Below are 24,643 nucleotides of genomic sequence, written 5' to 3'. Positions count from 1 at the left end.
TACGACCCACCGTCAGCTGGTTTTTGTGTACAGGGGCCTCAGGAAGAGTATACACTCAATGGTCCTCTCCTCTTCCTTTTTGGGAAGGCCATGACTGCACACCAGCCCTCCTGCCCCACATGCCCAGCAGGGTACTCCATGAACAAAGGATAGCAAATACATCTGGAGGTATGTGGCCAACCCCTACTGATTGGGGAACCCAAAAGAGAATGGCAGTGGCCCAAAACTAATGGTCAGTACCTGGGCTTTGGGCCCAGCTTGGGCACAGAGGGACAAGGATCATTTTTGCATTAACAAAAGGTATGGAAAGAAAGGACAGAAAACTCCCCTCGCTTGAAGTCAAAGGGTAGCAGTTGGCCAGCAGCACCGCAGGAGTGCTCTTGTATCCACCTGCAGCCAGGCAGGAGCTGTGGCTGGGTGCCAGCGCTCTTGGATATGTATGCCCATGCCAGGCCCAAGACTTCCCTACCACAGGTCATCACATCACAGGGGTGCACACTTTGGCTGGACTTGTGATACTGATCAGAGACGTAGAAAAAAGCACACCTAGCTGGCAGGCATACAATTAAATAGCATGTTTAATCATCTCACAACCGAGAGTAGTGCAGTAGTATAAATTAGAAAGTTTTTAAAAGTCTCTCCCCAAAGCTCCCATTCCTCAACACCCAGATTACCATGGCTGAGGAACCAATGACAGGGATGGGGATTCAGGAAGTTCCAAGGAGTTAAAGGTCTTTCCAATTCCAGGTTACCTTGTGAGCTGCCAAGGGCCCTGAAGGACTTGCTGCACACGTGCGCTCTAACACACACACACATGCAAGGGACACGGGGAAGAAAGGGCAGAGAGACCAACACAGTGGTGAAATTGCACACATGCACTCTCAGGCCACAATACTCCAGTCCATTTGTGCCTTTCTCCTCTGAGGACAGAGTGGTGGCCTAAGCCCTGAAACAGCAAGTGCTGGTCAGAGGGAGATGGAGGGAGGCAGTCTGAGGCTAGCTGGGTTGCTCTGACACACAGCCCAAGCAGCCAGTAGGGGCTCTACGGCCTCTGGAACCCCTGACCATCCCTGAAACAACCAGTCCTCCCATCATCTTGGCCCAACAGGAAAAAGGAATGGGGCTCCAGTTCTAAGGGGGGGCCAGAAACCATTTCCGTACTACATCCCAGTATCAGTGGTGAGAAGGAGATGCCACTTCCTCTTGGCCTAGTGAAAGGGCTAGCTCCATCCCAGAGAAAGACAACAAAGAACATACCACTGTCAGGGTCAGGCTTCTGGTGCCAAGAGGCAGTGGTGCTTGGATCTGCGCACCCAGGTGGTGGCGAGTGTGGGGCCGTAGAAGGACTCCCAGGGCCACAGCCACGCCTTGCTATAGGCATTCTCCCTATCAGGGAACTGGAGAGGAAGACAGGAGCTGGCTGTCTACCCTTGGAGCAGGGGACACTTTGCAAAAAAGAAGGCCCTGAGGTGGGAGAATTTGGGGGGCTTATCAGACAGGTTCAAAGAGGAAACCTCTTCATTCACAGCTTTGTTTAGGGGTTCCTGGAGAATGTCTCTGGATTCAAGTACCAGTAGTTCTGCTTGAGGGTATTAAGAGTGGAAAGATGAGCAGATGCTGGCAGAACAGCTGCCCACAGACTCGGAAGGTGTGAGAACCCAGCCTGGCAGTGCTCTGGGCCACAGTACTACCTACCCCCTACCCTGAGGAAACAGACCAGGTACTACAAGATCTCCTCCCGTGAGCTCCTGGCCTTAAGAGGGGTCTGCCCGTTGGGCACGGAGCCATTCTGACCATGCAGGAGTTTGCCCTTCTCTCGGTCTGGCCACGTGAAGATGGCATCATCGCTGTCCAGCTCCGATTCAGAGTGCATTAGGCTGCTGCTCAGCACTGGGCCTTTCTGTTTGATGCCTGCAAGGGAGATAACAAACCCCAGGGTCAGGAGCAAAACCTTCCCAGCTTGGAGAGGGGCAGAGGGACTGGAAAAGTCATTGTCCATCTTTGGGCAGGAGAAGCAGATGGGAATGATGCTTCCCATGACCTTCCAGTCCTGACTGGCTGGAACAGTTCAATAAGGGAGGTCATGGCAAGAGCACAGAGTGTAGACCAACAGACTTGGGTTCCAAAGCTGGTTCAACTTCTCACTAGCTTCTTTGCCCTGGGCCATGTTCACTTCTGAGTCTGTCTCCTCATCAGTAAAATGAGCACAATTATAGTACCTATCCCACAGGGTAGTGGTTTGGGGCTAATGAATGCTCCATAAGAGCAAGGATTTTTATTTGTTTTATTTACTGTTTATCCTTACCACTTGGATAAGTGTTAAGGATAACACTTGGATGAGCTTTGCACATAGCTCATGCCTCATAAATATTTGTTGGATGGGTGGATGGACAGACAAGAATAAATGAAAAAGGCAATATGCTTAGCATATAGTAAAAGTTCAATGATGTTAACAGTGGAGAGATTTTATTAAAAGGGGGGTGAAGGGGAGGAGATGTAGCTCAAGTGTTTGAGCACCTGCTTCCCATGTACTAGGTCCAGGTTTGATTCTCCATACACCTTAAAAACAAACAAAAAAACGAACTCACATTGGGAAACAGGTATAGCTCAGTGGTTGAGCGCCAGTTTCCCATGTATGAGATGCTGGGTTCATTCCCCAGTACCTCCTCTAAGAAGGGGGGGTAGGGGGAAGCAAAGAAAAACAAAAATAAAACAAAAGAGTGATAAGGACTTGAAGTGAGCTGGGCTAGGCTTGCAGCCTAAGAGCTAAAGGACAGTGGAGGATTAGAGACCTGCCTTTTCAGTCTTAACATTGGGCACTCATCTCCCATATCTAGTAGCTATGGGTAGTGCCACCCAAAGACATTCTCTCTTCTTTCTCTTTTACATTTGGAACGTTTTATCTTCTCCCTTTATGAACAGTATGGAATTAGACTGGAGACAGAAAAGTACAATGAACTCAGGCTACAGAGAAAAAGCTTTCAATGGTGTCCTGGCTCAGCAATGGTGTCCCAAATGTAGTTGGGAGAACACACATGGGGTTCTGAGAAGTCACTCCTGTTGCGAGTGTCCCAATTATGGTGGGGAAGAAGTCAGTTCATCAGAACACAAATCAAGGATCCATAAGAAACACGAGGTCAGAAGAGATGCCTGAAATTCTGCAAGCCATTGTGGTCACCTTCCCTACTTATGTCCATGGCCACAGTAAGGCCATGAATGTAGGATGTGGTCCAGGAATAGCCTTAGAGCTGGTCCTATCCAACAGCAAGATAGCTGCCCTCTGACTGATACAAAATACTACCTCAGAGAAAGAAAAAGGCAGGCTGAAATGGAAGAAATTGTATCATAGATGTTGAGACAATAGCCATGGTAGTTTGCTGGGGCAGGGAGAGGGAAGAAGAGATGTGAAGTGGGGGCATTTTCGGGACTTGGAATTGTCCTAAATGATATTGTAGGGACAGATGCTGGACATGATATATCCTGCCATAACCCACTGAATGGACTAGGGGAGAGTATAAACTATGATGTAAGCTATGATCCATGCACTGTAGCAGTGCTCCAAAATGTATTCACCAAATACTACAATCAATGTGCCACAATGATGAAAGAGGTTGTTGATGTGGGAGGAGTGGGTGGGGTGGTGTGTGAGGTATATGGGAACCTCTCAATGTTTTTTAATGTAACATTTTTTGTGATCTATGTATCTTTAAAAAAAATTTTTTTTAATGCACTAAAAAAAAAGTTACCACACACACAAAAACAGAAGTGCACATCACAAAGAGTGAATCCTACTGGGCCAAAGTGTAAATAACATAAGTAAAATAATGTTATTTCATGAATTATAACAAAGCTACCAGGAAGCGGACTTGGCCCAATGGATAGGGCATCCGCCTACCACATGGGAGGTCCGCAGTTCAAACCCTGGGCCTCCTTGACCTGTGTGGAGCTGGCCCATGTGCAGTGCTGATGCGTGCAAGGAGTGCCCTGCCACGCAGGGGTGTCCCCAGCGTAGGGGAGCCCCACGCGCAAGGAGCGCACCCTGTAAGGAGAGCCGCCCAACGCGAAAGAAAGTGCCCAACGCGAAAGAAAGTGCAGCCTGCCCAGGAATGGCACCTCACACCTGGAGAGCTGATGCAACAAAAAGAAACACAGATTCCTGGTGCCACTGATAAGGATAGAAGCGGTCACAGAAGAACACACAGTGAATGGACACAGAGAACAGACAACGGGGGAGGGGGGCGGGGAGAGGGAGAAATAAATAAAAAATAAACTTAAAAAAACCAAAGCTACCACACTAATGCAAAATGTTAGTAATAGAGAAGACTGTATCTGAGAAGACTGTGTCTGAGAGAGGGGGTATATGGGAACACTGTACTTCGAACTTCGGGCATGTTTCTGTAAATCTGCAACTGCCCTAATAAAATGTTAATGATGGGGGGGGGAAAAGGCAAGCTGAGAAAGCAAGGCTCAAAGTGGGTATTGCCGATAGGGAGACAGGAGCTACCCTTCCTCCTTTCTTAAAAATGTGACCAGTCAGGTGAGGTGTTTTGTTTGAACTGGGCAGCACCAGCTCCCTCTAACCCTCATCATCCGCCAGACACTCTCCCTTCCTCTTGCCCCACCCAGATACCAAAAGAACAATAAAGGAGTGTCTGACATTCTTGGTCATTCTATCTCTTCCTGGCCAGCCCAGACTTAAGGCAGGAATGGCCTGGGCTTCCCTAGGCTGGGGGCATCCAGACTCCGTCTGTTCTTTCTTGTGCTATGGGGACCAAAACTACCTGGGACATTGACCATCTGCTACTTCATCTCTGCTCCATGCTCTGTTGTCTCCAGCCTTGTCTGTTTCCCAGGTACAGTTCTTGGGACATGATTTGGGAAAGCCACCCCCTCTCACTTCTCAGGAAGACAGAGCAGTAGAGTCAGAGAAGAGTATCGGCATCCTGGGCTGCTCCAGTATAGTGGGACTGTGGTAAATGTAAGAACCAAGACCTGTTCTGCCCCTTGGGCTGAAATACCCACCCCCACTTCTCTGTGTCCTTTGGGGACTTTCTCCTCCCAGCACCCACTCACAGCATCTTTTCTTTCCCAAAACCCTCCTGGGTCATAGTTGCTGAGGACAGGAGCCCAAGGGAGGATATTTTCCTAGCCTCAGGGTACAGAGCACTGGGGCCCAAGGCCCTACTACACTAGCCTTTCTCTTCTCCTCTGCTTGAAGAGCTTAAAGTAGACCTTACCCACTAAAAAATACAAGCTGGGAAACTAGCAATAACAATGAAAGCTGAACAACCCTATGACCCAGGAATTCAATTCCTAGGTGTGGCAGTTTGAAATTATTTATGAACCCCAAAAAAGAGAAGGATTATGTCTATAAACTGGTCTGTTCTCTGGGTGTGATACCCTTTGACTGTATTAGATTCAGCTGACATGTCTTTGATAAAATTTTGTTAAGATTAGGGCTTTAATTCTACCACCTCAGTTAAGGCATGACTCAGGGTTGAGTCACTGCTTCCTTGGTGGGCTGATACAAATGGACACTCACTCAAGAAGACACACAGAAGACGACACAGAAAGAGAGAGACCTCCAGAGACTTGGCAGTGGAGATAACTTGATCCTTCAGCCCCTGAAAGAAAGATAAGTAATTTACCTGATAGTTTACAGCTGACCCTGTGAAGAGACCAGAGCAACTGAGCAGCTGGTAAGGCCCAGAAGGAAACCAGCCCAACGCCAGCCTGTAGTTGAGAGAGAGGAAGGCTGAACCTTTGTAGAGATCAGCAGCCATCTTTGGTGAGAAAGCAACCATGGGTTGAACTCTTCAGAGCTTTGTAACTGTAAGCTTTTACCCCAAATAAAAACCCTTTATAAAAGCCCACAGATTTCTGGTACTTTGCATCAGCACCACTTTGACTGACTTGTACCTAACAGAAATCCATACATATGTCCATCAGAAAACATGTACAAGAATGTTCACAGCAGTACTCTTCATAAAAGCCAAAGAAGGAAATAACTCAATTGCCCATTAACAGTTTAAGTGATGAATAAATATAGTATAAAATCCACACCAAAACTATGAGAGTTAAAAAACAAATTCAGCAAAGTGATGGGGTATAAGATCAACACCCATAGTAATAAACCAATTGAAAAGGAAATCAAGACAAAATTCCATTTACAATGGCAACTAAAAGAATCACATATTAGGGGTATATAAAGGACTTATACCCAGAAAAAATATAAAACATTGCTAAAAGAAATCAAAGAAGATCCAAATAACTGGAAGGACATGCTATGTTTATGAGCTAGAACAAATATTAAGATATTAATTCTACCCAAAGCTATTTATAGACTCAATGCAATCCCAATCAAAAGAGCAAAAGCCTTATTTGTAGAAATGGAAAAGTCAATCCTCAAATTTATATGGAAGGGTAAAAGGCCCAGAATTGGCAAAAACATCTTGAAAAAGAACAGACTCACACTTCCTGGTTTTAAACTTATTATAAAGCTATAATATAATCAAAACAGCACAGTACTGGCACAAGGAGAGACAGACCAATGAAATCAAGGTGAGAGTGCAAAAATCAACCCTCATATCTATGGCCAACTGATTTTTGACAAGGATGCCAATTCTACTCAATGGGGAAAGAATAGACTCTTCAACAGATGGTGCTGGTAAAACTGGATATCCATATGCCAAAGAATGAAGGTGGACCCCTATCTTACTCCTTATACAAAAAATTAACTCAAAATGGATCAAAGACCTATATAAAAAAACCAAAACTATAAAACTCCTAGAAAAAAATACAGGGAAGCATCTTTAGGACCTTGTGTTAGGCAATAGTTTAATCTTAAACTTTACAGCAGAAGCACAAGCAACAAAAGAAAAAATAGGTAAATGGGACTTCAAAGTTAAAAAACTGTTGTGCTTCAAAGGACTTCTCATGAAAGTAAAAGGGCAACCTACAGAATGGGAGAAAATAGTTGGAAACCACATATCTGATAAGAGTTTAATATCTAGAATATATAAAGAAATCTTACAGCTCAATCACAGAGAGACAAACAACCCAATTAAAAAGTGGGCAAAAGACTTTAACATTCATTTCTCCAAAGAAGTTATACAAATGGCCAATAAGAACATGAAAATAAGCTTAACATCACTAGCCAATAGGGACGTACAAATCAAAACCACGTTGAGATACCATTTCACACCCACTAGAATGGCTTTTATTTTAAAAATAGAAAATGTGAAGTGGTACAGCTGCTGTGGAAAAGTTTGGTGGTTCCTCAGAAAATTAAGTATAGAGTTACCATATGACACAGCAATCCCATTTCTAGGTACATACCCAAATGAATTAAAAGCAGGGACTCGAACAGATATTTGCACACTGATGGTCACAGCAGCATTATTCACAATTGCCAATACATGGAAATAAGCCAAATATCCATCAACTGATGAATGAATAAACAAAATGCAGTACATTCATACACAGAATGGAATATTATTCCAAAGAATGAAGTCCTGATACATGCATGTATCATGTTCATACATGGATGAACCCTGAAGGCATCATGTTGACTGAAATAAACCAGTCACAAAAGGACAAGAATTATGTGATCTCACTGATATGAAATAATTAGAAAATGCAAATTCACAGAGTCAGAAACCAGAACACAGGTCACCAGGGGCCAGTGTGGGAGTAGGGAAGAGGGAGTTAATGCTTAATTGGTATAGAGTTTCTGTCTGGGTTGATGGAAAATTTTGGTAATGGATGGTGGTGATGGTATCATGACATCGTGAAAGTAATCAACACCACTGAATTATATAATTGAATGTAGGTAAAAGGGGAAATTTTAGGTTGTATATATGTTACTGGAATAAAAAATGAAAACAAAAAACCATAGGACTTGGGAAGAGGACATGGCTCAACTGATAGAGCGTCGGTCTACCATATGGAGGGCCCACAGTTCAAGCCCTAGGGCTTCCTGACCCATGTAGTGAGCTGGCCCATGCGCAGTGCTGCCACGCACAAGGAGTACCGTGCCACGCAGGGGTGCCCCACGTGCAAGGTGTGCACCCTATAAGGATAGCTACCCCACATGAAATAAATGCAGCCCGCCCTGGAGTGGCACCACACAGAGAGAGAGCTGGCACAGCAAGATGACGCAACAAAAAAGAGACGCAGTTTCCCAGTGCCGCCTAATAATGCAAGCAGATGCAGAACACACAGCGAATGGACACAGAGAGCAGACAACAGGGCAGAGAAGGGGAGAAAAATAAATAAATCTTTAAAACAAAAAACCACAGGACTTAAAAAACAAGCAAGGAAGCAGCTGTGGCTCAATCAGTTGGGCTCCCATCTACCATATGGGAGGCCCTGGGTTCGTGTCCCGGGGCCTCCTTGTGAAGGCAGGCTTGCCCGCATGCTGCAGAGAGCCACCCAGGCTGCAAGTGCCACGAAGTGCTGCCCAGCAAGCACTGCAGAGAGCAGACTCAGCAAGGTGACGCAACAAAAAAAGGAAGACAAGCAAAAAAAAAACCAAAACAACAAAAAAACACAGAAGAGCGCAGCAATGGATACAGAGAGCAGACAGCAAGCAAGCCACAAGTAGGGGAGGGGAAATAAATAAAATAAATAAATACAGACCCAGAAGAATGCACAGCGAATGGACACAGAGAGCAGACAGCATGTAAAAAAAAAGCTGCAAGTGGGGGGAATTAAAAAAAAAAACAAAAAAACACACAAGCAGTGACCCCTAATGTAAACTATGGACTACAGTGAATAGTATAATTATAATAATATTCTTTCATCAGTTGTAACAAAGGTACCACATTAATGCAAAGTGTTAATAATAGAAGGATCTACGGGAACTCTTCATTTTCTGCATGACTTTCTGTAAACCTACAACTTCTTTAACAACAACAACAAAAATATATATATAATATATTCATACAATGGAAATTATACAGCATAAGAAGGAACTACCTATTGCTATGTGTAACTACATATATGAATCTCATAAATGTAATGTTTAGTGAAAGGAAACACAATGATTCCATTTATATAAAATATTCTGAGATATTAGAAGTAAATTGCCAGGTAGAATGGTGTGGGGGGACAGTGACTGGAAAACACAAAGAGGGGGCTTCTAGGGGTTGGTTACATGGGCATGTTCACGTGTGAAAACTCATCAAGTTGTACTTATGATTTTCTGTACATATTAGACTGAGATACATAAAATCGCCATTTTTATAAGTCAAAAAAGTCAATTATCACTAATTTCATATGGTTCAATCTATCATACTTCAATAGACAGTTTTGGGGGAAAATCAATAGACCAGCAACAAAAAACAAAAAACACAAGCTGCTGAATATAAACCACATCTCTGATACTAAGTGGCTAGAAGCAACCTCCTGAGGAGGGGCATCCTGCCGTGCTCTTCCAGGCAAAGAGCTCCATAGGTGAGGACTGCTCTCATTTCTAGTTACTCCTCATCCTGAGTCAAACTGCTTCCCCGCGAACATCTTGGCTCACACCACAGATGACATCTTTCCCTGCCACATGCCCTATATACCTCACAGGACATCGTCTTGAATCCGAATCTGCTCATCCTACTAGTGCCTCTGCTCTGGGATGGACCTGCTAATTTCCAGAGCCCAGAATAAAAGCCAGTGCTTCTGGCATGGCCAGACCCACTCCTAGGACACCCACATGAAAAGGCCCTGCTCACCCTCATCTAGCCTTACAACGTGGGTTTGGGGTATCTAAATGCAACTGGTCAGTCTTTGTGGCCTTCCCCTCCCTCCCCATCTCTCCCTAAGAAGTCTACTGTACTTAGATCAGCCTTCCTTCCAATTTCTCCTCTTCACCTGGGCATTTCCTGGTGCTATCGCCATCTTTTTCTTCTGTCCTGCCTCAGAAGAATGATTTTAACACCAAATCTCCCCTTCTCTCTTTTATCCCTCATTCCCTCCTCCTTCCCTGGGACCTCACCCATCCAATGATCCCCTATGTTCTGCATTGCTGCCTGCAAATTTTGTTCATTTCTACCATCATTCACCATCCTCCCCTAACCTTTTTTCCCCTAACTGGTTGCATCACTGTCTTTTTGGTATATCACTTCACCCCACGGGGGCCTGCACCTATCTCCATGCCATGTGGAGGCCTGCACCTTACTGTGCAGGCCTGGGACACCTTTTTTCTTTTCTTTCCTTTTTTCTTTTTACCAGAAGGTCCTGGGGATCAAATCCAAGGCCTCCATATGGTAAATGGAAGCTCAACTGCTTTAGCCACAGTTGCTTCCCTCCCCTAACTCTTTTAGTGACCAATAATTTCTCCGATGTCCTCAGTTCTTATCCTTTGACCTCTATAGCATCAAACACTGATGACCTCTCTTCCCGGTGATTCTTCTCCTCCCACCCTGATGGTCTTTCTTGGGCTCTTCAGCCCTGTATCTCTTCTTTTGTCTCTCAGCATTCTCCCCATAAGGTTCTGATCTTTACCAGCATGTATAAGATTCCTATATGTACATTTCCAGTCCAAACAGTTCTGCTGAGTTCAATTTAATTCATCTTCATTTACCCAGTCACTGCACAAGATATCCCTTATTCTGTCAACAGCACTATCATTCTTTCTGTCAGGCTTGAAATCAGTCATTATCCTCCCCATCCTTCCATCCCCAATGACACATACTTTTGGAGTCATCATCACTTCCTTGGACCATTATAAGTATCTCTGTGCTGGCTCCCCTACCTACATTCTCTGCCCTTCAATCTATATGTTGCCACCTGACTAATTTTCATAAACCAGCCCTTTCGAAATGTCACTTCTCATCACCTTCACAGTAAATGCTTAACTCCTAAGGCTGATGTTCAAAACTTGCCACAATTTGCTAGTCAATCTTCCAGCCTCATTTCCTCAACCTCATTCATAACTGTCCTAAAACAAACACTCAGTTTTCTCCAACATTTCTACTCTAGTCTTTTTCCTGTCACAGGGAACTGCCACTACTCAATCTACCTAGATGCTCAAAGCAGAAGCCTGGGAATCAGCCTTCAATTTTCCCTTTTTCTCATATCCCTTGGCCAGCATATCGCTAACATTACCAATCTTCCTCCAAAATGCACTTTGAATTTATCCACCCCTTTCTTCCTCATCATCTCAAGCATAAGAGCATCTTATCTAGTCTCCTCTCACCCACTCTTGCCCCCATCCAGTTTCTTCACACAGTAGTCACAGGTGTCTATCTAAAATGTAAATCAAATTACATCATTCGCCCCTCAAAACTACTACTGGTCACTCCCCATTGTTCTGAGAAGGAAATCTCAGGCTAGGTCCCTGCTCACCTCTCCAGCCTATGCCGCTCCCTCCTTGCTCACCATACCTAGCATGTTGGCTTCTACTTCCTCAAATGCCCTGTGTTCTTCTAGCAGATGGACCTTTGCCTGGAATATGCTATTTCCTGGAGTCTTTATCTGGCTAACTTCTACCCATCTTTCAGGTCTCAACTTAATTATTTTTTTTTTTTTTAATTTTTTTATTTTTTATTGACTTTGTAATAATATTACATTAAAAATATATATGTGAGGTCCCATTCAACCCCACCCCCCCACCCCCCCTCTAACTTAATTATTATTCTTTACTAAATCTTTATCACATTTTGTATATTTGTAAATTTATTTGTTTGCCTGTCTGATATAAACTGCATAAAAGCAGAGACTGTTTGGTTCACCACAATATAACCAGCCTCTGGTATACTGAAAGTGGTCTCAATTCTTATTCACAAATGAATAAGATACCTCTCTGCCCTCAAGGATTTCACTGACTGGTAGGGGACAGACAAATACATTAATAATCATAATAGCAAAAAAACAGACATGTGGGAGAAAAATGAATATGACTTTAAGTAGGAGGTTAAGGGGAGGATAGGAAAGAGCTTTCAGGACAGAGATACAAACCAGCAAAAATTGTTCAGAGAAGAGAAAGATCAGCAAAGAGGAAGATCCCAGGAAAGCAAACTGACAAAATTACAAACAAAAGCCATGTCTACCAGACCAAAAAATTCTATCTTCATTGTGCTGGAAATAGTAAGTCAGTGACAGATTTTAACAGGTACAAAAATGTGGTGAGAGTACACGATAAAGACAACCCTGGTTGTGTGTGGAAGGTAGATTTGGCACATTTTTACTTCCAGACCTTTATTCTCAGTATCCCCCATGCAGAAAGCTCTGCACTCACTTTTCTTGGGTTTAGTGGGGCTACCTATCTCTAAGTACCACCCCTCAGTGCTCTCTGTTATAGAGAGAAAACTTGGGGCAGAGCCCAGAATGCCTAAACATTTATTTTCTTCTGATATGCCTTTTCTCCTTCACTAGACTGAAACTCCCTGAAGGTAGAGCCTGGGTCTTATAATTTTCTATGCCCCACCTTCAGTCTCTCCCTAATCAGAGCTTTAAGTGTGAAAAGTATTTAATACTTTGTGTAAAAATAGTTCTACTGCACAGTGTTTAGGAATACCTTTACACAGAGTCCAGCACTCATAAACAGATACCTACCCTGTGGTATCCATGATGAAATGGAAACCTTTCACCAAATGACCAAGCCTAGCTGAGGAAGGGAGGCCCACTACCTGCCCTAACTGCCAGTGCCATCACTGCATGTCATCTTAATGCTGAAGCAATAGGAAATTCTTCCAGTGAGAGGTACCTGACAGATGAGCCCAATGCAGCTGGAGCCAGCAGGGAAGCTGCCTCCTGCCTGCTCTGAGACAATGATGGAAACTGTGGATCTGCCAAATAACAGAGAGAAGAAGATGGGAGGGGAAAGATGGCTGAAAAGGAAGTAAGCTAGAAGACACCGGCTTTGAGCTCATCTCTGCCTCACCTTGTTATCTGCCCAGAAAGGACAGACTGAGTGAGAACAAGGACCCTGACCCTGACTACATGAGGCAACTTGAAAAGCTGGATTCCAGGTAATAAACCTGAGAGGAAATGTGCAGGAAAAGGGAAGCAAGAGCCTAATTCCTCTACAAAGTGAAAGGACTATTGAGAAGGGAGCCCTGGAACCAGAGCTTGTCCATCAGGGAGCTTCTGCCGACTTGAGGCAAATTCAACCATCAGCCTTGATCAGGCAAAGGGGAAAAATGGTCTTCCAGCACCAACAAATAGCTGTTAGCAACACATGCAAGAAGTGACTATTGATGGTGGCTCTTCACCAGAAGAATGTACAAACCCAGATGCCCCAGCTCCCAGGGCTACTACCTGCTCGAAAGGTTGGCTTTAGTTCCCAGCTTTCCTGATCGGTGGCATCCAGTATCTTGTACTTGCTTTTCCTCTTGGGTTTTCCTTTTTGCCTGAAAAACACAACCCCTGTCCCTGCTCAGGAAAGGAGTTCTAGGTGAGTTCAGGTAACCACTACAGACATGCATGTAGGGCCTGCCCTGGGGGAGCATATTATTGTGGGGGAAAGGAGGAATTATACCAGCAAAGTTAATGGTGGCTCTCTTAGAGCAGTGGGAATTTTTTAAAAGTTCTTTTAATTTTCTATGTGAGTTTATATTATAGTTTGAATCTCAGCTCTGCCACTTATTAACTGTGTGTCCTCAGACAGGTGATACAACTTTTCTGAGCCTAAGTTTCCTTATCTGTAAAATGGGAAAGGGTTGCTATGCATCTTAAAAATATTACCTATAAAATGTTAGTTTGGTGCTTGGCATACAGTAAACATAGAAATCATACATAATATTAATAATGAAAAGCATGTAATAAACATAACCATTAAATATTATGACTAGAAAGGATGACAGAAGTAAAAAAAAAACCCAGAACATTTAATCATGACTAATCTAAATCTATAATTATGTGAAAACATTTACACACATGAATCCCAACTGGACAGGAGGGCAGAAAAGTTAAGAACACAGGTATTGAGGTGGTGAGGCTGAGTTGTGGAGTATTAAGACACACAACTGAGAGATATGATCCAGGCCCATCCCCCCATGTTTTCCAGGTTGCAAATCATTGAGGTAGCAGCCACTTTACTGATGGAGTGTGCTACTGCCTTCAGGAGGGTTAGAGGGTGAGGAAAGCCTTTCTGTGCATGCCACTGGTGGGCCAAACCACTGCCAGGATTCTACAGCATCCTTCCACGTGGAAGATGCTAAATACCTATCTGTTGAACGACTACATGACTGGAAGGCCACATTAGTTTTAAAGGAGAATCCATCTTACCTCTTACAACAACAGATCACAGTCCAAGACAGGATTCCCAAGGCAACCACAATGACAAAGGAAGCAATGATAACATATAACACACTCCACTCTGCCAAGAAAAACAGAACAGTGAGGGCTGTGAAGATAAGTTTAGAAGGTAGGTCTGGGCTGTGCCTACCTTGGGCAGGAGGTGACGTCACTCTGGAGACTTGAAGTCCCTAAGGGCTCTCCAGGGAAGGTGAGGTTGTGGGCAGCTTACATTTTAAGCATTCTGTATTATCCCTGCTTTCCAGTTCCTGCTCCAGGCATGCTCTGAGGCCCTGGGGAAGTGGGGCTGGCTATAAAGAGTTTTCAGAGGGCACTGGGGGTGGTGGGGGTAGGCAGCGAAACCTAAGGACTTCTGTTAGGCTATAGCTTGTAGGCACTCCAAAGGACAGGAAGCCTTACAGCTGGGCTGATTTAAGCTTGACTATTCTTTCTGATTTAAGCTTGATTATTCTTACATGAATGTTTCAGAGCTTGCCTCTAACCTTGAGCAAATGTAGAGGAAGGAAGTTAAAGTCCTCTGCAAACAAAAAATACACAAAGTTCTTCTTGCTTGCTCATCTGCCTCAGAAACACCAACACCCACCCACTCAATTCTGAACCACATTCAGCACTAAACCAGCTGGCACACTGCCAAACAAAACACTCACCACAGTTGCTGTCTCCATCCCTCAGCTGCACTTTGATGAAATTCTCCATCCAAAAAGGGTCACAGATACAGCGTTTGGTGAACGAATCACAATGGCCATGGTCAGAACAGTTCAGCTGACAAGCTGACAATAGCAAGAAAGGGAAAAGAGTCAACAGGGGTCAGAGCCAGTGAGGACAACCAGCACCCAGAGCCATGAAGAATGCTAAAGCACCTCCTGCACAATGCTCTGTGGTAAAATTTTTTGGCAATCTGACAGTCTAGGCATATTGCTCACAATAATCATCATGGTTGGATAAAACTGGCACAATTTAAAAAGCCATGGACAGACAGTTACAGTCTGTCTTCACTGCTGCTTCTCTATCTCAGCAGTGAATCTTTTCGATCCCATGGATGCCCTTCTCAGAATAATTTAATTGCAAAAATAAAATACATAGCATTATAATGGAAAGTAACTATGCTGAAGATATTTTTGAAATATTAAAGAACACAAATTTCTGATACAATAATATATGACTCTTTATTAAAGCCTTAAGTAAAACAAGACCTAGAAGTGGGTCTAACTGTTGTAGTTTTGCAGTAGTAATGAGTAAAAATATTTCATCATGTAATATGATATGAAATTATCTGATTTCTATTGCTTCAAAGCCAGAGGTTCTTTTAATACAACTGTAGTTTATTCCTTATCTTCATAATTGAGGGAAATAATACATTTCAGTTAGAAGTCAATGAAAATAAAGATGCAATTTTTTCCCATTCAAGCTCACAGCCCCTCTGAATGCTATGTCAGGGGCCCATGGACCCCAGGTAAAGAACTTCTATGATGAGTCAGGACTTTTTCATCATAATGGTAGTGGATTGAAGTGATTATCTCCATGTTCCCAGGAAAAGGCCAAGGACAGCAGATACTGACAGGTGAGCTGAGGGCACCAGGCAACTCTTGTTCCCACTTCCTGGAATTACTCACTGACAGTGTTGATTTCCAGGGCTCCAAATATCAGAAAGTCTGCCTTTTGCTTCCGCAGCTCACTCTTGAGCATCGCTGCCACCTCATGGCCTTTGAAGATCTGGTGAGGAGGTTCATTTTGAACAAAAAATACCATCTTGGTACTGCAGAGACATCCAACAGTATGAATGAGCTGATGCAATCAACAGCAGCAGCAGCTACCATTTACTAAACATGTTTTGTTTGTGCCAGAACTGTGTTACATGCATTTTTTCAAAACAAGCCAGTGAGAAAGGTCTTATCAGCATCATTCTCATTTTATGGAGGACAATACTGGGAGCTCAGAGTAACTTGTCCAAGGTCACACAGTTATTTTATGGCAGAGCCAGATCCCAACCCTGATATGTCATTTTCAAAAATCTATGCTTTTAAAAATGCTCTACACTGCCCCAGCTAACAAGAGGGCCCAATTCCAATTGGGTAACTGGAGGACAAGTAAAATGGGGATTTGGTTATGACCACATTCCTCCTGTCAGCCTTTTTACAGCTAAGACTGTGATACTGTTGGAGTTGGGCCTGCGTTACTTGTAAGACAAACCAAAATACTTTGTAAAATATAAACTGTTGGCCAGCATCAAAAGCATTATCCATAAGTCCAAACATAGCCACAGGGATTGTACCTATGACGGCAACAAGAAAACCCTACACAATGGCGTGGCTGGGGTGAGATTATGCTATTCCATGTCCAGAACCTGTTTGCTTTCTGAATGTCGATTTCCATCCAAGTCAGACCAGGTTTGAACTCGTATCTGGGTAACACAAATCTATTCTCCATGCCTTAGCCTCAGTCTTCAGTAGGCTGCTACTTGAGCTCCATGCTAATCTCATAAACCAAACCTTCCCAATCACTGGGTCATGCTGGGTTATGGATGTGCCCAAGATACTGACCCTCACAGCCTGCAGGGTATCCCAAAGGAACCAGCTGGCTCCAGCAGAAGTAGCCTTGCCAATTTATCCCAAAGTGCCAAATAACTGGTATCATTTTCTCTGTGTGGCATGACATAAAAGTTTGGGAAGCACCATCACAGATACTCTAAAAGCTTGCTGCACAGTAAGGTGGACAATGGCACATTATAAATTCCAGAGTCAAGAAACAAACATTTGCCATAAAAGATTTCTGGTCAATTTTCCATTATTTCTCCCCCTCAGTTACCTAATCTATGCTTCAATTTCTATCTATATACCAATAACCCTCAAGTCCTTATTTCTTCTCCCCACAGTTCTCCTGAGTAGCCCAATCTATATTTGCAAAATGCTTGTTAGAGTATCTACCCCAGGGAAGTGGACTTGGCCCAGTGGTTAGGGCGTCCGTCTACCACATGGGAGGTCCGCTGGCCCATGCGCAGTGCTGATGCGCGCAAGGAGTGCCGTGCCACGCAGGGGTGTCCCAGGTGTAGGGGAGTCCCACACACAAGGAGTGCACCCCGTAAGGAAAGCTGCCCAGCGCAACAGAAAGTGCAGCCTGCCTAAGAACGGCGCCACCCACACGGAGAGCCGACATAAGATGACGCAACAAAAAGAAACACAGATTCCCGTGCCGCTGACAACAACAGATGCGGACAAAGAAGACAACAAAGCAAATAGACATAGAGAACAGACAACCGGGGTGGGGGGTTGGGGGGGAAGGGGACAGAAATAAATAAATAAATCTTTAAAAAAATTTTAAAAAGAGAGTATCTACCCCAGATCTTCCACAGAAACCTCAAAATAAACTTATAATAAATAACCATTAACTGAGCACAGTGTGTTAGGGACTATACAAACATTATTTTATAAGATCCCAATAACAATCATATAAAATAGATACTAGAATTTTCACAGGTGAGAAAACAGGTTCAGAGAGGTTAAGTAAATTGCCCATTGCCAGAGAGCTAACAATGAAGCAGGCTCAGAGGTCAGGCCTGTCTGGTGTAAGGCCTGTGCTCTTTCCCGCTGTAATATGCTATTTCACTCTAGGCTCATCCTCCTATTGGATTCCTCAACTAAATTCATCCAGCCACTATATCCCAGTCAGAAACCCAGAGCCACTGTTAATGCTGCATTCTTCCTCACCCCTGTGTAACAGTTTGATATGGTTATGAATTCCAAAAATAGATATTGGATTTGCTTATAATCTGATCTGTACCTGGGCATGATTGAGTTATGATTAAGGCGTTGAGTCCCCACCCCTTGGTGGGTGGGGACTCACAGATAAAAGGCATTACAAAGAACAGAACTGAGGGTTTTCTGATGTTGGAATTTTGATGTTGGAGTTTGATGCTGAAGCTGGAGCCCCAGGGAAAGAGACAGAGCCGTTCGCCTGATAGTCTACAGCTGACCTTGCGGAGAGAGGCAAGCCTAGAGAGCCTCATCGTCTACAGCTGACCTTGTGGAGAAAACAGAGGCGCTGAGCCCAGAGGAACCCAGAAAGCCTGAGCCCTCACAGATGTCAGTAGCCATCTTGCTCCAACACGTGAAAATAGACTTTGATGAGGGAAGTAACTTAGACTTTATGGCCAGGTAACTCTAAGCTCCTACCCCAAATAAATACCCTTTATAACACCCAGCAGATTTCTGGTGTTTTACATCAGCACCCCTTTGGCTGACTAATACACCCTGTATAAAGTAAGGATAAGTCTGTGGTCCATCCCTTCAACAATGCTCTCACCAGCATTCTCACTGATGTCTTTCTGCTGCTCCTACCCAGCTAATTCCTATCAACTTGGATGAATCCAAGCAGCTATTTTCCCTAATCCCTTCCTAATCCCAATCAAATTTCCAATCTACTCCCAATCAAGTTTCCAATCATGCGTCTCTGACCCAGTGAAGCCTGGCTGCTTATTAGATTCACCGGGGGAGCTTTTACATTTTAAGTGTTCAGGCCTCACTCCAGACAAACTGAATCACAATCTCTGAGGGCGAGGCTTGGACAATGCTGGGTTCCTAACAGTTCCCCAAGTGATTCTATAGTGTAGCTGGAGTTGGGAGCCACTGCTGTCATCTCATGGCTCTAACCTTGGCTGAGACTCCAGTATTTTCTCAAAGCCAACATCCTTTCCTGGGGTTGCTGCTCCTAACCATTACCACCTGCCTCAGACTTTCCGCCTCATCCCCACCTCCTCAAAGCAGACAGCCTTGTCTCCAGTTTCACAGACAAAACACTGGATATTGGGAAGAAGGCTCTCAAAATTTCATCCTATTTCTAAATTAATCCATAATAGCACCTCTTTCCTTCTTTCCTCCCATCTCCAGAGAAAGCGGTACTCCTGCCCATGGCCAGTCTCCCAGAGCCTACCTTCATTTATTACCCTACCTCCAAAGCTCCACCATCTCCTTTTCCTCTATACCTTTCCCTAAGCCTATAAATATGTTCAAATATTTCCTATCTTAAAAAGGTATTCTTTTGATCCTATCTCCCGTATTATCTTCAGCACCAACTTCTTCAAAGATGTTATACTTACCAACTCTGCATCCTCAAACCACACACTGTGTCTTCCACCCCAACATCTAAGAAAAATGCTCTCGCTCTAGTTCTGATGGTTTAATCACAAATCCAAAGACCTGTTTAGTGTTCTCACTGCCCCTCCACCCCAACCCTGTGGTATCTGAATCTTTCAATAGTCCCCTACTACCAGTTAGTCTTTAACCTCCAGCAGAGCACAGCTGCCTGATTTTCCTACCTGTATGGCTACTGTTTCTTCCTTTCCTTTGCTGAACCTTCTTTCTCTGCCTATTTCTTTTTTTTTTTTTTTTAAGATTTATTTATTTTATTTCTCTCCCCTTCCCCCCTGCCCCAGTTATTTGTTCTCTTTGTCTATTTGCTGCGTGTTCTTCTTTGTCCACTTCTGTTGTTGTCTGCAGCACAGAAATCTGTGGTTTTTTTTCTTTTTGTTGCGTCTTCTTGTTGTGTCAGCTCTCCATGTGTGCGGCGCCATTTCTGGGCAGGCTGCACTTTCTTTTGCGTTGGGCGGCTCTCCTTATGGGGCGCACTCCTTGCATGTGGGGCTCCCCTACACGAGGGACACCCCTGCATGGCACAGCACTCCTTGCATGCATCAGCCCTGCATGTGGGCCAGCTGCACACGGGTCAGGGAGGCCCGGGGTTTGAACCGCGGACCTCCCATGTGGTAGACGGATGCCCTAACCACTGGGCCAAGTCCACTTCCCTGCCTATTCCTTAAATACTGGTGTTCTCCAGAGTTCTGTCCTCAACCCTCTCACCACTCTCCTAGTATGACCCATCCACTCTCGGGGCTTTGACTTCTGCCTGTATGATGATGAGTCCCTATCTCTGGCTTTTCCTTCCACCCCAAGTTCCAGCCAATATCGTACTATCTGACAGAACATCCCCCCATATAGCTCAAAGACACCCTACATTCAACAGTCAAAACTAAACTCATTATCTTTCCTTTTAAACCATCTCCTCCTATATCCATAATCTCAGTGAACAGCATTCTCCATCTATCCAGTCATCCAAGCCAAAAAGCCAATCCTTCATACCCAAAAGGTCACCGAGTCCTATTGATTTACCTCTAAATTTCTCATAATTTCATTTCTTCTGCCATCTCCACTGCCAGGACCTTAATTCAAGTCTTTACCACTTCTTTACTATAGCAGTATAAAATCTTCCTTATTAGACTCCCAGCCTTTGGTCTTTCCCTATTTCAGATTAATCTTCACAGTACTGATCTCCCTTTAAAAAAATGAAAATAAAAACTAAAAAAAAATCTGACTAGGGCATTTCTTTGCTTTAAAAAACAAAACAAACAAAAACTTCACACATATAAAACAAACCAATGGGGGCTTTTCTGCCCAAACTATTAAAACCAAACTCCTTGACTTGTATATGATTGTTCTCAATCAGTACTGCCAGCCCATATTCTACCACATCTAAACCAAATTACTTCTTCCAGAGGAAACCCTGCACTTTCACCAGACAGACTATGGCTCATGTTGTTCCCCTTTTCCAAATTTCCTCCTAGTTCTCCTGTACTTGGTCAGTGCAAGTTACTTCTTTAGGAAAATCTTTGGTCCACCCTCCGCCCAACCCTTCTGAAGAATTAATCGCTCTTGCCTGTGTTTCCATGGCACCACATGTTATGTCAAATCCACTCTGAAATGTTTACTTGACTGTCTCCTCTACTAGACTGTGGCCTTCAAAAGTAATGGACTTCCTTTGGCCCTGGGCCTCCAGCACCCTGCTACAGTGTCTACTTTTTTAAAGGAGAAAGTGGTTCCTGATCAGAAAGCCCACCCTTCTCTATCTATCCATGCTATTTCCCATTCAATCAAAAAGTTCAAGGGAGGCCCTGCTCTTTCCTTTTCACCGACCCCCCCCCCCCTCAAATTCATTGCCCAACTACCTCTGCTCCGTGTATGGTTGAATCTTTTGCACAATGATGTCAGAATCCAGTACTCCCAGGAGGACCCCAATCTGGCGGATGAACATCCCCTTCAGCCTCTCAGTTAGCTGGCTGACATTGACATCCAAGATGATCTCCACCAAGTTGTTTTTCCTGGGATCTGGAAAGTGTGTGGATCAGTCATGGCTTTAGAAGTAGGACAGTTAACATAGCCGTGCCTCTGTAAGTTTTCTTTGGCACAGGAAAATAGTGAGAACATCCAGAAATGCAACTGACCTTCTTCAAATGAAGAGAAACAAAAATGAATTCCTAATAACTCAATCTGGGACTAGTTTGGAAAGCTTCTAAAGCTCTCCTGGTCTCTATGCCAACCTAAGAATTACCACACCTGTGCTGGGGATAGGCTGAAGCAGCAAGGCAACAGGGGCTTAGTGAAGGGAGATGGGGAGGAGGGAAACACTTCAAGGTTTGTTTGTAAAGCTCTGCCAATTGGCTCTGCTGAACTCCCAGGTCAAATGGTAGGAATCAAGCAACCTCTCTGGACCCACACCTAATTTTCACTGCCTTGCTATACTTGGTCTACCTTTGCTCTTCAGAGCAGCAATGGGAGGTAAAAATGTCAATCTCAATAATCTTATCAATAACAGGAATGTACACCAGTCCCTTACAGGTTTTGAAAACAGTAAATACAAAGAAAATCTAGGCAGTCAATAAATAGGGATTTGTTTATAACAACATCACTGCTGCTGCACTATCTTTTTATAACTCTAGAACTGTGAGCCTATCATGTTTCACTTTGGAATATATCCCGAAGACTATTCTATACTGAGACGTTAAAACTGATTGTTCAGAGTACCTTATTCACCTACTTAGATGCACATTTGCCACTCTGATGTGTAATTTACATCATTAGTAGACTATCTATGATGTGATTTTAAACACAGAAAAGACTTTGGAGTATCTTGGAGGTTGTCCTTCCTAAAGGTAGGACAAGGACTGGAAGACCTCCCAAGATCACTTCCCATCTAAGACACTCTGACATGAGCATAGCCTAGATAATAAAAAGTAAGTGTAAAGTTAGTATCGTCTCATTAGATACCCAGAAATTTATAAAGCTCCACCCTACCCCCCACATACAGGTCCTCCCTATCACCAAATTAGCCTCAAAGCAAAACAAAAATATGGTTCTCTTTAAAAGGGAAATTTTATTTCTGCAAATCTAAAAAATATAAAGGATACCTATTACTTTACCTTCCCTGGTTTGACAGATAAAGCCTGAGGCACAACATATAAAAATATATTATTTTATGCATCTGGGTGCTGATGAGACATCATGACGCAAGCTATTCCTGTGCTCAAATTCCCAAAGCACCCAAGCCCTCTCTCATCAATCACATGTAGAGGGGAAAGAGCTGGGCTACGGGCACAAAAACCTGGCTCTGATACAACTACTGTGTGACTCTAAGCAAGTCTTGCTCTCTCTGAGTTTCAAGTCTTCATCTGGGATGAGTAGGGGGAGGTCTATATGCCTGTGTTGGTAGGAGAAGTGTTGTTGGAACAGACAGTCTCTAAGGATTTTTCAGTTTGGAGTTTCTAGATTTTTTTTTTAAGTGGACATGCCATCTGGCCCTGTCTGTGCTGAGGAAAGTGAATCTCAGGATAAAGGCCTCAATTGGCTGATCAGCAATTCTACTCAGTCTCATCACTTAATGAACTCACCAGGTTTCACCTCCACAGTGGCCCGGTCTGTGTCACTCTCACCCTTTGCATCAGTCACTTTCAGGTGAAATGTATAGGTTCCCTCAACCACGTTGGTAAGAAAGAGGATAGGGCGATGGTCAGAGTGATTTAACACCTCCTGTGGGGTTGAATAACATGGCTGTATTGCAGAACAAAACATCACTCCTTCTTGGAGTCAGCTACTGGTTCTGTAACAGCTAAACCCTTCTGGCTGGATTGCTTCAATTCTGAGCAATTTCCTGATCTGCAATGGCACTGCAGCATTCTCTGTTTATTCAAGTCATTTAGCCTCCCTGGCTTTCAGAGAACAATCCAGGTTTGAAAACAAATTAGAATGTTAGGTCCTCTACCTTCCCTATCTCACCACTTAGACCTTGTCTAGTTCTTGAGCTTCTGCCACACTTACCCCTGCTGCTGGGCTCCCCTCATCTCGAGTCCAGAGGTAGCTGACTATTCCCTTGTCATCAGAAGACTTGGAGCCATCCAGCTCTGCTGTGTTCACGGGCAAGGTAATCACCACATTTCCAGTTATTTTGGCTACAGGTGGTTTGTTAATTTCTAACCAAAGAGAAAATCATTTAAATAATATAATATTCTGGAAAAGAAGGAATGCCTTTTCACGATGTTTATGGGGAAATTAAACATCAAAAGCATCTTAAATGGAGAACTGTTCTCAGCACTAACAGTAGATATTTTTAAAGCCACTAACGCTGCAGGTCCTGAAGCTCCTGTCCTACCCAAAGAAATGCTCTCCTGACACTGAGTAACAGTGGAGACAAGAGTGGTTTTCTCATAGCAGCTTCCTTGAAAGGAATTCATTTCCTTGCTTTTTTGGAATATGACTGGGAAAAAAAGCCCAAAGTAGTTTAAAGCCTTGGAGAGCAGGTTTCATTCTGTTGATACCACAAAATTCTCCTTTAAAATATGCTTTAAACTGTTATTACCTAAAGATCTTTTTTTAATTCTTTCCTTAGAACGATTTTTTAAAAAAAGGACAGAATAAGGAGAAAGAAAAGGAGCTCTCTTATTCTGGGAGTGCCCCACTTAAAGCTTGTTCACTCAGGTGTATACTCAGTGTTTACTATATCTGGAGGTCATTTGCATACCTGCTGGTTACTATCAGCTTAAGGATCCCCTCTACTAGGGGCCAACACTGATCACCATTTCTGCAAACCAGAACACTTAATCAACTCTTCCTCAACTTGACCTCAATTTTTAGACTCATAAGACGAATAAGAAGCTGCAGTGCAGCACAGTCATTCTAAGGACTGACAGCAGGTGTCACTGTAACTAGAGCAAGAGAATCACATAAACCCCAAGTCTTAGTAGCACACAGGCAAAATAAAAATGTGAAGAAAAAAAAAATCCTTAATTCCTTCCCTATTCAAATATTGAGAGAAGAGTGAGAGAGCATGAAAGAATAAGAAAAAAAGAGAAAGAGGGAGGGAAAAGCAGTAGGGGAGGAGGAGGAGGGAGAGGAAGAAGAAGGAGGGAAGAAGATAGAGGGAAGGAAGGAAGGAGAAAGGGGAAAAAACAGTTAAAAAACTTGACATTATAGTCACTGTCTATTAAAGGTTGTTTTAGAAAAGCAAATAACAGCTGGCCTCACCCCTAATCTTTCCCACCCCTTGTTATCTCTAATCAATCTCTGCAGTC

General features: G+C 43.6%; 1 protein-coding gene across 10 annotated transcripts in view; it reads right to left on the bottom strand.

Annotated features, from left to right (window-relative positions):
* KIAA0319L (KIAA0319 like) overlaps nucleotides 1-24,643 on the bottom strand; it is a 249,023-nt gene that overhangs the window by 143,629 nt on the left and 80,751 nt on the right. For 4 of the 10 annotated variants that reach the window (XM_058303906.1, XM_004472229.4, XM_004472230.5 and 1 more), the window contains exons 14-21: nucleotides 23,394-23,545; nucleotides 22,967-23,105; nucleotides 21,248-21,407; nucleotides 15,867-16,009; nucleotides 14,901-15,023; nucleotides 14,224-14,314; nucleotides 13,255-13,346; nucleotides 561-1,911 (exon numbers count right to left, since the gene is read on the bottom strand). In XM_058303906.1, the coding sequence (XP_058159889.1) occupies nucleotides 1,724-1,911; nucleotides 13,255-13,346; nucleotides 14,224-14,314; nucleotides 14,901-15,023; nucleotides 15,867-16,009; nucleotides 21,248-21,407; nucleotides 22,967-23,105; nucleotides 23,394-23,545 (1,088 nt within the window). In that variant the 3' untranslated portion in view covers nucleotides 561-1,723. Of the gene's footprint in view, nucleotides 1-560; nucleotides 1,912-2,346; nucleotides 2,560-5,582; nucleotides 5,734-13,254; nucleotides 13,347-14,223; nucleotides 14,315-14,900; nucleotides 15,024-15,866; nucleotides 16,010-21,247; nucleotides 21,408-22,966; nucleotides 23,106-23,393; nucleotides 23,546-24,643 lie in introns of those variants that run through there. The other 6 variants (XM_058303908.2, XM_058303909.2, XM_071217546.1 and 3 more) reach the window with 4 other exon arrangements.

Source organism: Dasypus novemcinctus, chromosome 9, assembly GCF_030445035.2.
Source record: "Dasypus novemcinctus isolate mDasNov1 chromosome 9, mDasNov1.1.hap2, whole genome shotgun sequence".
In the NCBI taxonomy this organism is placed as follows: Eukaryota; Metazoa; Chordata; class Mammalia; order Cingulata; family Dasypodidae; genus Dasypus; species Dasypus novemcinctus.
The sequence above is the reverse complement of the archived record's forward strand: the minus strand, read 5'-3'. Positions and strand labels throughout refer to the sequence as shown.